We start from the raw sequence: 14,433 nt of genomic DNA on the forward strand, positions 1-14,433 counted from the left end.
TTGCCATCCCAGCCCTGCTCCTGGAGGGATCTCGGTCCTACTGCCAGGGGAATCCCAGCCCTCATTTTGTGGGGTCGCCAGCCCCATTCCCGGGCAGATCCCGGCTGAGCTCCCGGGGAATTCCAGCCCCATTCCCGGGCTGATCCCGGCTGATCTCCCGGGGAATTCCAGCTCCGCTCCTGGGTTGCTCCCGGCACTATCCCCGCTCCCGGTGGGCCCCACCCCGCCCAGGCGCCGTTGCCGCTTTAAGGCCTCCCTCGGGCGCGCGCTTCCCGCGCGTCACCGCTCTGCCTCCGCCCCGCCCAGGGGCGTGGTCACCGGCAACCGTAGCCAATGTGTGCGTGTCGTTTGTGTGACGTCATCTGGGCGTGGTCGGGGCGGAAGACCCGCTATGGCGTACCCGGGGCAGGTGCGGGACCGGGACCGGGACGGGGACCAGGACGGGGACCAGGACGGGGACCGGGACCGGGACGAGGACCAGGACCAGGAGCGGCGGCGGGGAACGGGAACTGGGACCGGGACCGGAGGAGTGGGAGGGGCGGCAGGGACCCCGACCGGGACCGGGGGGCAGGGAATGGGGACCGGGGAGCGGAACCAGAGAGGCAGCGGAGAGTGGGACCGGGGAGAGGGACCGGAACCCGGAGCGACGCCGGGAACCAGGGACCAGGATGGGGACTGTGACCGGGACTGGGACTGTGACCGGGATCGGGAGTGTGATCGGGACCGTGACGGCGATCCGGACTGTGACCGGGATCGGGATCGGGATCGGGGTCGGGGTCGCGACCGGGGTCCGGACCGTGACCGGGAGCGGGACTGTGACCGTGACCGTGACCGGGACCGGGATGTGACCAGGGCGGGGGTCGGACCGGGGGCTGGTCCTGGGGTCGGACCGGGGGAGGCGCGCGGGTCTCCAGGGTGAGCGACACCAGCTCCGTCCCCGCGCCCATCCCGGTGCCCGGTGCCCGGTGTCCGGTGCCCGCCTCACACCGGCTCTGTCCCCTCCCCAGGGCTACCCCGGCGCAGGACAGCCCCCCCCGGTCGGGCCCTACCCCGGGGCTCCCTACGGCGGGGGGCCACCCCCGGGACCCTATGGGCACCCCCCGCCCGGGGGTCCCTACGGCGGCCCCTACGGCGGCCCCCAGCCCGGGCCCTACGGCGGGCCGGCCCCGGGAGGTGAGTCCGGGGGTCTCCGGTACCGGGACAAGGCGGGGAGAGATGGGGTTCCCAGCCCGGTGCGGGGTCGGGGGGCTGGGGAGTCCCCACCCCGGTGCCCGGGTGGGGGTTGAGGGGGTCCCCAGCTCAGCAGAAGCCACCACGAGGATGAAATTGGGTGTCCCGGTTTATTATTTTGAAATCCTGGAGGAGGAGGAGGAGGAGAGGGAGGAGAAGGAAGAGGAGGAGGAAAAAGAAAAAGGGGAGGAAGAGGAAGTGCCAGGCAGCCCTAAAACTTTCACCCCACACCAATCTCCCGGCGCTGCCGGCTTTGTGGGGCAGCACCGTGGCTCTCTGTCCACCCCAGGGCTCCACCAGGCTCAGGTTCCCAGCCCATTCCCGGCTCCAGCTGCTCCGTGCCCATCCCAGCCCTTCCTGCCCCGTTCTCCCGGGGAATTTTACCGGGCTGTAAATCCCGTGGGAGGAGAAGCTCTGCCCGGCCCTGAGAGCCACCCCCAGGGCCAGCCCAGCCCGTGGCCTGTGCGAGGGGAAGGTGACAGCTCCGATGGCCTCTCCCCGAGCAGGGAATGCCCCCCCAGGGGTGGATCCCGAGGCGTTTTCCTGGTTCCAGACGGTGGATACGGATCACAGCGGGTTCATCTCCGTCAAGGAGCTGAAGCAGGCTCTGGTCAACAACAACTGGTCCTCGTTCAACGATGAGACCTGTCTGCTCATGATCAGTGAGTTTGGGGTCTCCTTCCCCTCTTCTCATCTGGTTTGGTTGGATTTGGGGTGAAGCCCATCCTGGCAGAATTCCCTTTTTTCCCTGGGTATCGTTCCTGGCTGGAGCTGGGCAAACCAAGCAGTTCCCAGTGGTGCAGGATAGAGGTGAAGGGCCCAAAATCCTGCTTGGGAAAGGAAATCCCAGCTCTGCACAAGCCCCAGATCCCAGAAAAAACAGGGAGGAAAGGGAGGAAAGCCCAAAAAATGCAGAGATTCACCCAAAGCTTGCCCAAACCTCAGCTTTTGGTGCCGATTCTTACCAGCCTTGGGGCTTGAATGGTCCCAGACGATTGCAGTCCTGGCCAGGGGGATTTTTGGGATCAGAGCTGGATTCCAGGGAGCCACGGCGTGGATCCTGAGCTCCCTGGAAGCTTCTGCAGCTTTTCCACTCCCTCCTCCCTGCCCAGACATGTTTGACAAGACGCAGTCGGGGCGCATCGACGTCTACGGCTTCTCCGCCCTGCTGCGCTTCATCCAGCAGTGGAGGAGCCTCTTCCAGCAGTATGACCGGGACCAGTCCGGCTCCATCAGCTTCAGCGAGCTCCAGCAAGGTGGGTGAGGGGCACAGCCACCAGCCTGGCCCCTCCAGACCCCCTCCCCATAAGCACTGCCAGGCTCTGTTCCCAGCTGGAAACTGGAGTTCCTGCTGGAGTGGTCCCTGCAGCCAGGCTGGAGGGCTCTGAGCTCCTGGGAGGTTTCCTTGGGAATTGTCCACGGGATAAACCAGGAGCTTCTCAGGGGACAGGAGGTGATGAGCTGGAGCAGGGGTGGGGCACAAAGTTCCTTCAGGAAGCTCAGAATTCCCCCTCAACGATGAGTGGCTGGAGCCTGGTTTTTGGGGAGGAGCTCCTGGGTGTGTGTAAAAGGGAAAAATGCCTGGAATTTGTGGCTTGATTCCTCTGGAGAGCCCTGCCCGTGCACACCCTGAGTGGGAAGTGTGGGAAGGGTGGTGGGAGTGGGAGATGGGGTGTGTGGGGCACGGGGGAGGAGGACACAGCCACTCCCTCTCCATTTGGGAAGGTTGAATCCGAGTTTTTCTTCCTCCCAGCTTTCTCCCAGATGGGCTACAACCTGAGCCCCCAGTTCAGCCAGCTGCTGCTGGCCCGGTACGCCCAGCGTTCCCCCAATCCCAGTATCCAACTGGACCGGTTCATCCACATCTGCATGCAGCTGCAGAGCCTCACCGACGCCTTCCGGGAGAAGGACACGGCCATGGTGGGGAATGTCCGCCTCAGCTACGAGGATTTCCTCGCCATGGTGGTGACACGGATGCTCTGACGTCCCCACTCCAAAGGCTGGCGACTCTGGAGCTCTCCAGAAGCTTCAGCCGTCCTCATCTTCGCTGTTGGATGATGCTGAGCCCTTCTGAGAGCTCCCCCCGGGGCCAAATTTCCGGCTTGATCCACCCCAAATCCTGCTGGGGTTTTCCTGGCTTGGATTCCTTGTGTCCGTTTTGTGGGAGTCAGGGTGAATCCCACGCCAAACTGGGACGGCCAAAACAGCTTAGATCCCATGCCAACCCCAAATTCCAGCTTCATCCCGAGGTGCCTGCAGCAGAACGTCCCCGTTTCGGGGAGGAAGAGCTGAGCCTTGGGTTTGGAAGCAGCAGGAAAAGGGGAAAAGTGAGGACAAAGCTCCTTCCTTCCCTCCCTGAGTACCCTGGGAGCGCATCCCACCCTGGGAATGCATTCCTGGGGGTCTCATCCCTGTTTTTACAGGGGCTGCTGGAGTGGGATGTGCTGCTGCAGCCCCATGGGATCGTCCTCTCGCTGTTGCCAATCCTGAAGCCAAATCCAGACAAAGTTCAGAGCTCAGTTTTTCCAGCTTTGGAATAAAATGTGTTCTGCTCCGAGTGCTCTGTGGTCTCTGTGTCCAGGGGGGGCTCCAGGGGACATCAGGTGCCTCCCGTCCCCTGTGGTGGCACCAGGGGACACGTCCCAGGGCTGGACACCATTCCCTAAAATCAATTCCTAGGAGTTTCATGTCCAAATATAGGAAATAAAGAATCGGGGGAGGCTCCAGAGGCACAGAAAAATCCCATCAATGCCGGAGTTTTCTTCCCGAGTGATGAGCCTGGAATTTACCCTGAGGAATCTCCAAGAGCTTTGGAGGAATTCTTAAGGAATGAAAAGTTCAAAGGTCTGAGATGAGCAGGAGGAGCCCAGGCTCGGTGTTTTCTGTGACCTCGGTGTTTTCCAGCCCCGGGCAGGACTGGCTGTTCCCAACCATCCCCAAGCATTCCAAGGATATTTTCCCCTGAGCATTTCCAATATTTCTGTTGAGTCAGAGCTCAGCCCTGCTTGGGCTTGAGGCAGAGGGGTTGTAAATACATATAAATATATTTATATGTATACATATATTTATAAAAATATAAATATCTATTTCATAGATGTATGTTATATATTTTATACATGCATATATGTATTTTAATATATTTTATGTGCTATATATATATATTAAATACATATATGTAAAATATATATAAAATACATATAAATATATTTAAAAATACATACCTGCATTATATATTTGTATATATATTTACATATAAACACACATACAGTATACATACACTGGTGTACATATAAATACATATATAGGTGTGTATAGATGCATATTTTCACGTATAAATATATATATAGACTTTTAAAAATATATATATGCATGTACATATATAGGTACACATAAACATATAAAAACCTGTTTACATGTATATATACACATGTAAATATATATAAAGGAATGTGTTTATATATATATTTACATGTGTATATGTAAATACATAGACACACACGTTTTGTATTTAATATATTAAATATATTATAAATGACATATAATATATTTTATATCTTATATAATATACATAATATATATTATATACTATATACTATGTTATACATAATCTATAATGCATAATACATTATATATTATATTATATATTTTTTATATTATGTATATTATATCTGTGTTATTACATGTATGTATATACACATATAAAAATATATACAGGGTGGGTTTTTTTGCATATATACAAATATACAGGTATATATACACACAGAGAGATGTATATATATAGACATATTGATACCTATATCTAGATATATATTGATATATATATATATAGATATACAAAGGGTAGTGTTCACGTCTGAACACAAACAGCCACCTGTATATATATATATAGATATATATATAGACATATATAGATATATATATAGATATATATATAGATATAGATATACACATCTGTATCTCTATCTATACATAATAGAGATATTTTTTCATATTTTAAAATATATAAATATATAAATATATAAATATATAAATATATAAATATATAAATATATAAATATATAAATATATAAATATATAAATATATACGCGCCCATCCCTGCAGTTGCACGCAGCCACCACCAGGTGGCACCGCCCTCCACCCTGTGAGTGTCCCCTGCGGGGGGACCCGGGGGTGACCGAGGGAGGGGACGCGGACAGGGACCGCCAGCAAAACGGGCCTTTGGAAAAGGCGACAACGGCCCCAGCGCCACCCCAGGGAGGGCGCGGGGTGGCTGCGGGGACACGGGAGCTGTGGGGACAGCGTGGATGTGGTGGCGCATTTCACTGTGGTGGCACTTGGGGTGGCACATTTCATTGTGGTGGCACTTGCAGCTGGCATTTGGCCGCCCAGCTGCACGGTGGCTGTGGTGGCAATAGCTGGCTGTGGTGGCACAGCTGGGTGCGGTGGCACAGCTGGCCGTGGTGACATAGGTGGCCATGGTGACATAGGCGGCAGCCGTGGTGGCCGGAGTGGCTGCGCGTGGCCAGCGCTGGCCGCGGTGACCGGAGCGGCGGGGCCGGAAGGTGGACAATGAGCGGGGCCTTATCTCACCCCCCCAGCCCTTCCCGCGGCCACGCTGGGCCCCCACACGGGGGTGACAGGGGCCACGTGTCCCCCTCGGAGCACTGAGTGCACCCTCTGGCCTCTGAGGCTTCCATAACTTTATTTACAAACAATAAAAAGCAAAATAAATACAAAAAAATTGTCTTAAAAGTACAGCCCTTGGGTTGGGGGGGAGGGGGCTGTGCTGGCTGCGTGGACCCCATTTGTGCCCCCCAGGACATGGGGACACCACGGGGCTGAGCCCTCCCTTGTCCCTGCTGTCCCCCAGGGGGGTGGCAGGGCCATAGCACCATAGGGACGGGCTGGGGGGGACGGTGGGGACCCCATCCTGGCGACACCCAGCCCTGGGGGCTCAGGGGACCCCCGCCACGGGGTTATTTCACCCCCGAACTCCAGCGCTGCCCTGCTGGGGGGAGCTGCTGGGGCCAGGACGGGAAGGGCAGGAATATGGGGGGGAAAAGGGGGGGGAAAATCCCACAGCCAGGATTGGGGAGGGGGGTGCAGCTGCCTTTGAAGAGCCCCCGGCCACCACCGCAGCCCGGCCGAGCCCCGGGGCAGGGGGGATTAGCGGGCAAATCCCATGGGAGACGGGAGCAGCCCCCGGGGCACCCCCCTCGCACGCCCCACTGCCCCCAGCCGCTGTGTCAGCACGGCGGGGACACGCAGCCCCCTCCAGGGGACACGGGGGACAGCGCCAGCCACCTCCAGGGGACAGCGCCAGCCCCTCCAGGGGACACGGGGGACAGCGCCAGCCCTGGCCAGGGGACACGGGGGACAGCGCCAGCCTCCTCCAGGGGACAGCGCCAGCCCCTCCAGGGGACACAGGGGACAGCGCCAGCCCTGGCCAGGGGACACGGGGGACACGCAGCCCCCTCCAGGGGACACGGGGGACAGCCCAGCGTGCTGTGAGCTGGGCGGGGCGGCGCTGGGGACATCGGGGCGGGGGGGGCTCACTTGTGGGGCATGTCCTCCATGCTGACGCGGCCCCAAACCCCCACCACGAAAGTCTCCACCTCGCACTCGTTGACGCCGCGGGCGATGCGAAAGTGGCCGCCCTCGCCCCACGCCGTGCCCCACGAGTTGGCCGCCGTCTGCAGAGGGGACAGGGGACACGGTCAGAGCGGTGACACCCCCGCCAAAAAAAGCCAAGCATGGGTGCAGGGAATGGCAGCGCCCCCGTGGCTGAGCGTCCCCCCCAAACTCACCCAATATTTTTGGGTCTGGCCATCAGGCAGCTGCTCCTCTCCCCACCTGCAGAGGGACAGGACAGTGAGCGGGTCCCCAAGCACCCCCAGACTTTGGGGTCCCCCCAAGCACCTCCAGACCATGAGGTCCTCAAGCTTCCCCAGGCTGTGGGGTCCCCAAGCTCCCCCAGACTGTGGGGAGGATTCCCAAGCACCCCCAGACCATGGAGTCCCCCCCAAGCTCCCCCAGACTGTGGGGTCCCCAAGCACCCCCAGACTTTGGGGTCCCCCCACCCAGCACCGTGGTGGGATTGGGGCACGGGGGGGCTGACCCTGCTCATTTCCTGCTCCCGGCACCTCCCCAGGGCCAGGCCGAGGTTGGGACATCCGCTCCCGGAATAGGGGCAGGAATATTTAACCACGGCAGGAGGAAGGAAACAGCACAGGGCAGATCCATCCCCTGCCCGGTGTCTGCACCTCCAAACTCCCCCTTTTCCAGGGTGCTGAGCATCACACTTGTGTCCCTTGTGTCATCATTCCCATCCCTGCTCCCTTTCCCAGCTCGGGGACACCCAAAGGGAACATTTTTGCCACCCTGAATGGGATAGGGAATGGGATAGGAAAGTTGTGGGGTGGGATGGGAAGGGAGTGGGATGGGACAGGACAGGATGGAATGGGGCAGGGTGATATGGGACAAGATGAAATGGGAATGGGAGAGAATCGGATGGGGTGGAACACGAAGGAGTGGGGATGGGATGGGATGGGATGGGATGGGATGGGATGGGATGGGGTGGGATGGGGTGGGATGGGGTGGGATGGGGTGGGATGGGGTGGGATGGGGTGGGATGGGGTGGGATGGGGTGGGATGGAGCGGGATGGAGCGGGATGGGGCGGGATGGGGTGGCTCACCCCCCTGTGAGCCCCCCCAGACCTACCCAGTGATTTTCACCGAGTGGGTCCCGTGCCTCTGGTGCTTCGGCCCCTTCCCCTCGGCCACAGGCGTGTGCCGATAGATCCCGCTCTTGTACATGAAGAAATCCTCGTGCACCTCCAGGATGGCTGTGGGGATGGCCAGAGGGTTTGGGGACACTGCCCCTATTCCCGAGGGAAGGGGATCTGTGTCCCCGTGGGCACAGAGGGGTGTGGGGGCATCGAATTCCAAACGGGAGGGGAGGCAGCAGCCGGAGCCTCCCCGGGGCCATGCAGCAACACTCCCAGGAGGTTTCAAAAAGCACAAATAAAGTTTAAACAAACGCAGCTGCCAAGGCGGTGATTAAATCTCAGGAGTTAATGAGCAACCCAGTGCCCGCCGGGGTGGGCAGCGTGACGGGCACTGGGGCAGCCCCGCCCGGGCACGCAGGGGGAGCAGCTCAGGGGGGTTCTGGCTGCCACCACAGCTCCCCCAGCATGGACAGAGCCGTTTCCCCCTCCTACTTTGTCCCCCCGACCTTTTGGGGTGCACAGAGAGGTGCCCCTGCCTCCCCCATACCTTGCACGGGGCCGTTCTCCAGCAGCTCCTTCATGATCTCCTTCTCCTGCAAGCACAGAACAGGGTGGCAGCGGGTGGCAGCGAGGCCGGGACCCCCGGCACTGCCCTCCCCAGCCCCGGGGATGCAGCAGAGCAGCTCCAGCACCCACAGGCGGCTGCCGGGGAGGAGCCGCTCCCCGCGGGCTCCGCAGCGGGGTTTTCCCAGCCGCATTCCCAGCCTCGGTTCTCCCAGGTAAAGCAGCCCGAGCCAAGCCCCCTCCCGCTCCCGAGGGCTCCCGCTCCGCCCCGGGCCCGGCGCTCACGCTGGAGGAGAGGCGGTAGGCGGGGGTGGACTGGTAGATCTCGTTGGAGTGGGTCCGGGGGTTGGGGCAGCGCGCTGTCGCCTGTCGCTTGCCCCGGCCCGTGGAGCGGCTGTGCATCATGCAGAGCGGCGCCGCGGGCTGGCTCTGCTGGCTCGTGAACGGGTAGCACTCGTCTGTCACCACCCTGGGATGCAGGAGGGGAAGGACCGGCTCCATCCTCATCCCAAACCGAACTTCCAGTCCCATCCCAATCCCATCCCCATAGCGAACCTACTCTCCATCCTCACACCAAATCCCTCTTCCATTCCCATCCCAAAACCCGCTCTCATCCCAATCCCAAACCCCACTCCCATCTCCACTCTGATCCCCACTCCCATCCTGATCCCAAACCCCACTGTCAATCCCTGTCCCAAACCCCACTGTCCATCCTGCCCTGGCAGCCTCATTCCCCAGCTGTCCAAGGCACAGGATGAGCATGGGGATCCCATCCCATCCCATCCCATCCCATCGTGTTCCACCCCATCCAATTCTCTCCCATTCCCATTTCATCTTGTCCCATATCACCCTGCCCCATCCCATCCTGTCCTGTCCCATCCCACTCCCTTCCCATCCCACCCCACAACTTTCCTATCCCATCCTATCCCGTTCCATCCTGTTTGGTGCCCTCCCCTCCAATCCCATCCCATTCCCATCCCATCCCGTACCATCCCCTCTTATTCTCTCCTATTCCCATTTCAGCTTGTCCCATCCCATTATCCCATTATCCCACCCCATTATCCCATTATCCCACTCACCCCCTCCTGCGCAGGTACCACCAGGCTCCGTCCAGGCGCCCCCCGCTGCAGCCGCGCTGGTTTCGGGTGTCACAGGACAGGAGATTTTGGGGGGACAGCGCGGGGGTCATGTGGCCCATGGAGTGGATGGAGATGCGGTCCGAGGCCACGGCTGGGGAGGAGCCGCGGCTCAGGGGGAGGCGGCTCCGTCCCTGTCCCCGCATCCCAGGGGGAGGCGGCTCCATCCCTGTCCCCGCTGTCCCCAGAGCTCAGAGGGACGTGGCTCTGCCCCTGTTCCCGCTGTCCCCGCAGCTCAGGGGGAGGCGGCTCCATCCCTGTCCCCGCTGTCCCCGCAGGTCAAGGGGAGGTGGCTCTGCCCCTGTCCCCGCTGTCCCCGCCCCGCCGCCCCTCACCGGCCGTGGAGAAGGCCCAGGAGCCGGCGCAGTTCCCCTGGTCCAGGGGCTCGTGGATCATCCCGGGCCACTTCTCAGCAGCGTCGAAGTGACGCGGCAGCACCTCGTTGGAGTCCATGTTCATCTGCGGGCCAGAGATGGGGGGCTCAGCTCACCAGGACCCCCCCAGCTCCTCCTGCCACCCAGCCATCCTTTGAGATGGTCCCCAGTGAGCTTTAGTGTCCCCCAGTCCCACTGTGGGACCCCATGTCCTCCTCCTGCCACCCAACCATCCTTTGAGATGCTCCCCAGTGAGCTTTAGTGTCCCCAGCCCTGCTCCTCCTCCTGCCACCTCTGAGCAGTGTCCCCACCCAGTTTTGTGTCCCCCAGCCCCACTGTGGGACCCCATGTCCTCCTCCTGCCACCCCAGCCATCCCCTGAGATGGTCCCCAGTGAGCTCTAGTGTCCCCAGCCCCCTATGGGACCCCTCAGGACAGGGAGGTCACCCTGAGAGACAAAGATTTGGGTTCCCCGTTATCCCAGAAGGGCCACACCCCTCAATTTCCCCTAAATTTGGGCTCCACATCCCCAGCAGCTCCTTAGAGAGCACCAGCACCCCATGTCCCATCCCAGAGCCCAGCAAGGCCCTCGGTGGCCGCCCCGAGGGTGACCCAGCCCCTCAGGGTGGCCTCTGGCCCTGCCTTTCCTCCCTGGAGCGGGGACAGAGCCCCCGCCCTGGCCTTCCTGGGGAGGACAGGGCCACCGCTGCCCGCAGGAAACGCCTCTAAAATTAAACCTCGGGCTCTAGAGCGCGGGGCTGGGGGTGCACCAAGCCCTGCCAGCACCCCGGGGACCCCCGGCGGGTGCCCAGCCCGGGTTTGGGTGCGGGCAGAGGCAAAGAGAGGCGGCTCTGCTGAGTCAGCAGCGGCGGGGCCGGCGTTCCGATGGGAAACCAGCACGGAGGAGAGGGGGAAAAAACAACACTGGCAGCCCGGGGATTGTCCGGGGGAATTTGCTGAGCTGCTGTCTCCAAACACGAGGGCTGCCCTGCCTGCCCCCCTGCTCTGGGAGCCCCTTCGCAGCCGTGGGCGTGCCTCAGTTTCCCCCCCGGGGGCACTCACGTGCATCTCGTTCATGTTCATGACGGTGGGAGAGGGACGGAAGGTGCCCAGGCGGTGCCGGATCCCGTCCTCCAGGGTCATCCCCCAGAACTGGCTGTAGTTGGCGGCTCTCCAGCTGCGCGGGGAGCGGGGACACGGCTCAGGGGTCACCCCGAAAAGCACCGAGGGGTGCAGCATCCCTGTGCCCGCTCCTTACCCGTAACTGCCCCTGTTGACGGCATCGATGAGCTCCCCATCCATCAGGCAGGCGTGGTCCTCGCACTGCCACTGCCCGCCGGGCCCGCAGGTGCTGCAGAGGGGACAGGCGGCGAGAAATGATGTCCCCAGGGTGACCGGGGGGACACTGAGTGGGCGTTGCCCTTCCCAAACTGGCTGCTTCTGTTAGGGGTCACCAGAGCCTGGCACCTCACAGCGGGGTGAAGCCGTGGGCAGCCCTCTGGGTGCCTCCGAGTGGCCTTTGGGTGACACTGGTGGCCTTTGGGTGACACTGAGTGGCCTTTGGGTGACACTGAGTGGCCTCTGGGTGACACTGAGTGGCCTCTGGGTGGCCCTGGGAGCTGTCCCCCCCTGCCCCAGCCCCCGCAGGAGCCCCGAGGGCAGCCAGGCCATGGGACAGAAAACCTGAAAAGCTGCCAGGGCTGCAGACATCAGAGAGGGGCTTGGACAGCAGCCCGGGGCTGGGGGTCAGGGCTGGCTGTCCCCATGGGTGACCCACAGTGACCAGGGCACCCCATGGGGACAGCTGGGCCAAGGGGGGGGCTCTGGGGGTGTGGTGGGTCCCCAGGGGAGCCCCGGGCTGTGCTCCCCCCGTGCACTGAGCAATGCTTGGCATGCTCAGATCCCGGCACATTTCCCTTTTATGGAGCTGAGCGAGGCCGTGTCCCGCCAGACACCCCCATCCCGATCCCGGGGCAGCACCTGGATTCCAGCCTTCCCCCATCCATCCCTGAGCGCTCCCGGTGCTCTGGGTGACACCTGGGGGCTTGGGAGCACGTCAGGGTGCCACCAGATGGGTGCCACACACACCCTGTGTCACCCCGCCATGGGTTTTGTCCCCTGGCACCCCCCCAGTGGGACCCCAGCAGGGACAGGGCTGGGGGTGACACTGCAGAAATTCCTCTTCTCCCGGCACCAAGTGTGGGGGAGGAGGGTTTGGAAGGGTTAGGAAGGGAAGAGATGGGTCAGAGATGCTCCCCCAGCAGCAGAGAGGTGACATCCACCTGCGGGGCTCGGGGACATTCCCAGGGGAACGGGGACCTCCTCCATCCCTGAGTGCTCCGTGCCACGATCCCGGATAAACTCCCCAGAGCTGCGGGGAGGCTCGGGCTGGCTTTTCACCCGCAGCCCCAGCGCACACACACATGTTCCCACACGTGCCCCTGCCCACGCCCCAGACGCTGCCTTTGATTTCCGCTTATCTGCAGCAGCATCGCCCCTCGGGCTGCAATCCTCGTCTCCAATCCCCCACCTCCGCATGCCAGCAATACCAGTACAGGAACAGCAGAATTCCCAGTTAACCCCGAGCTCCGGGAGCGCCCAGCAGGAGGCACAGCTGGCACGGAACCCCGGTCAGGCTTGGGCAAGCTGGGCTGGGACCAGCGTGGCCAAAACGCCCCTTGGGCAGCGCCGGGGCGAGCGGCTCCCACGCAGGCGTGCGCTGGAACCCGGGAGAGGCTCAAGGCCCTTTTTGGCTCCGGATTTGTTGGAGCAAAGGCATTTTGGCAGCAGCTCCCGCCACCCAGCTCGGGCCTCGCTCGCTGAGGTTTACAGGAGCATGACACCTTCCTCTGGTGACATGCTGGTGACATGCCACAGGTGCCCGCACTCACCACAGGTTGCAGTTCTCCCGGTACGTGGCTCCCGTGGGATAATTGTGTCCGGCACGGGCACAGCCTGCAGGGGAATGGGAGAGCCCCTGGTGAGTGCTCGGGGTCCCACCAGCCCCCCAAATTCCCCCAAATTCCCGGGGCGGGGGGAGCAAACCAAAGGGAAAATCAACGCTGTTCTTAAATCCAGGCTGCACCTGGGCACCCCAAAGTTCTGCTGGGGGTCCGTGGGTGCAGGGCGGCAGCCTGGCTCGGCGCCGGGAGGGTTAAATGTGCTCAGCCTGGCGGGACAGGGGATAAAGGGGCCGGTTGTGCCCGGGAGCTGGCTCTGCTCCGCTGCTGGGACTTCTGAGACAGCCTTGTGCTGGGAGCCGGGGGCTGCCCGTGCCCCCAGCTGCCGGCAGGGTTAAGCCAGGGCCAGCATCTGCCTGCCCCAGACGTGACCGGGCAAGCTGGGATGGTGTCCCCTCGTGTCCCCCTTCGTCCCTGCTCTGCCTGCAGGCACTGATGGGAACGGGCTCTGGGATCACCGGCTGCTCCCACACCTCTTTTTGAGGGAATCTGTCCCCATCCCGGACACTCTGTAGGAGTTCCCACGGCTTCGAGGGCTCTGCAGCGAGGGCAGGACCGCGGGGTGCCACATCCATCCCCCCGAGCAGCAGCAGCAGCACCCCAGGGCTGAACCCCAGCACCTGGGTGCACTCACCGGGGGCTTTGGGGAAAGGGGCTGGAATTCCCAGGCAGTACTCCCAGAAGTCGGGGCAGCAGTCGGACACGGTGCGGTTGCAGAAGAGGTCGCAGTAGCAGAGGGTGTCGTGGTAGGGCACGGTGCAGCCGTCGTCGCGGCCGTGGCAGCACACGTCCCCGCGCTGGCAGTAGGAGCCGCCCGCGTCGTAGACGCCGTGCTGGTACAAACCGGGACCCAGCTCCCGGCGGGCGCGGACCCGCGAGGACAGGGCCACCCGGGCCACCTGGGCCACCAGCCAGAGGCACAGCAAGGCCCGCATGTCCCCGCTCATGTCCCCACACCTGCGGAGGGAGGGCGGTGAGGGCACGGCGGGGTGGGCGCTGCTCCCACCCTGCCCTCCCCAGGCTCCTCAGGGCATTCCGGTTTTGTAACTCCCCTTGTGACCACGCAGCTCAAGCTCCAAAACAGCCTTTCCTTCACCCATTCCTTCACTCCCGGCTCCAAAACCAAACCCCCACGGGAAGGGGCTCCCTGGACACTCGGGGCGCTGCCCGGGGCCGTCCCCAAAGCCACCCCCAATCCCCACCGCGGGCAGCGCCATGAGCTGCCAAATCTCAGCCCGCGGGCTTCGGGGGGTGATGGGGGACCCCAAAACGGGGCGGTGGGGACAATCCGGGGTCACACGGGGAAGGACCCCCTCCTGCCGCCTCCGTCCCGCGGCTGTGCAGCCTGGGGGCTCCCGGGACCCCGATAAAGCGGAGAAGGTGACCCAAAACCCCACGGGGACCCCAAGGGTGGCACCCCCCTCCCCGTTCCCGGCCGTAC

The 14,433-nt window shown here is 61.6% G+C and overlaps 2 protein-coding genes across 2 annotated transcripts; one reads left to right on the forward strand and one right to left on the reverse strand.

Moving 5' to 3' along the window:
• Nucleotides 1-372: 372 nt before the first annotated feature.
• Nucleotides 373-3,787, forward strand: PEF1 (penta-EF-hand domain containing 1). Its single transcript, XM_066564825.1, has 5 exons — nucleotides 373-409; nucleotides 1,008-1,173; nucleotides 1,737-1,892; nucleotides 2,343-2,486; nucleotides 2,984-3,787. Exons 1-5 carry the CDS (start codon nucleotides 392-394, stop codon nucleotides 3,211-3,213), a joined length of 714 nt encoding a protein of 237 aa, XP_066420922.1. The 5' UTR covers nucleotides 373-391; the 3' UTR covers nucleotides 3,214-3,787.
• Nucleotides 3,788-5,916: 2,129 nt separating this feature from the next.
• Nucleotides 5,917-13,939, reverse strand: TINAGL1 (tubulointerstitial nephritis antigen like 1). The gene is made up of 11 exons (XM_066564867.1): nucleotides 13,627-13,939; nucleotides 12,924-12,987; nucleotides 11,291-11,383; nucleotides 11,095-11,209; nucleotides 9,995-10,118; nucleotides 9,603-9,753; nucleotides 8,809-8,992; nucleotides 8,507-8,552; nucleotides 7,953-8,076; nucleotides 7,039-7,084; nucleotides 5,917-6,924 (listed from the first exon to the last, which is right to left on the reverse strand). The coding sequence occupies exons 1-11, from the start codon at nucleotides 13,937-13,939 to the stop codon at nucleotides 6,784-6,786; spliced, it is 1,401 nt and encodes a 466-aa protein (XP_066420964.1). The 3' UTR covers nucleotides 5,917-6,783.
• Nucleotides 13,940-14,433: the final 494 nt, after the last annotated feature.

Source organism: Molothrus aeneus, chromosome 23 (genome assembly GCF_037042795.1).
Source record: "Molothrus aeneus isolate 106 chromosome 23, BPBGC_Maene_1.0, whole genome shotgun sequence".
NCBI lineage: Eukaryota > Metazoa > Chordata > Aves > Passeriformes > Icteridae > Molothrus > Molothrus aeneus.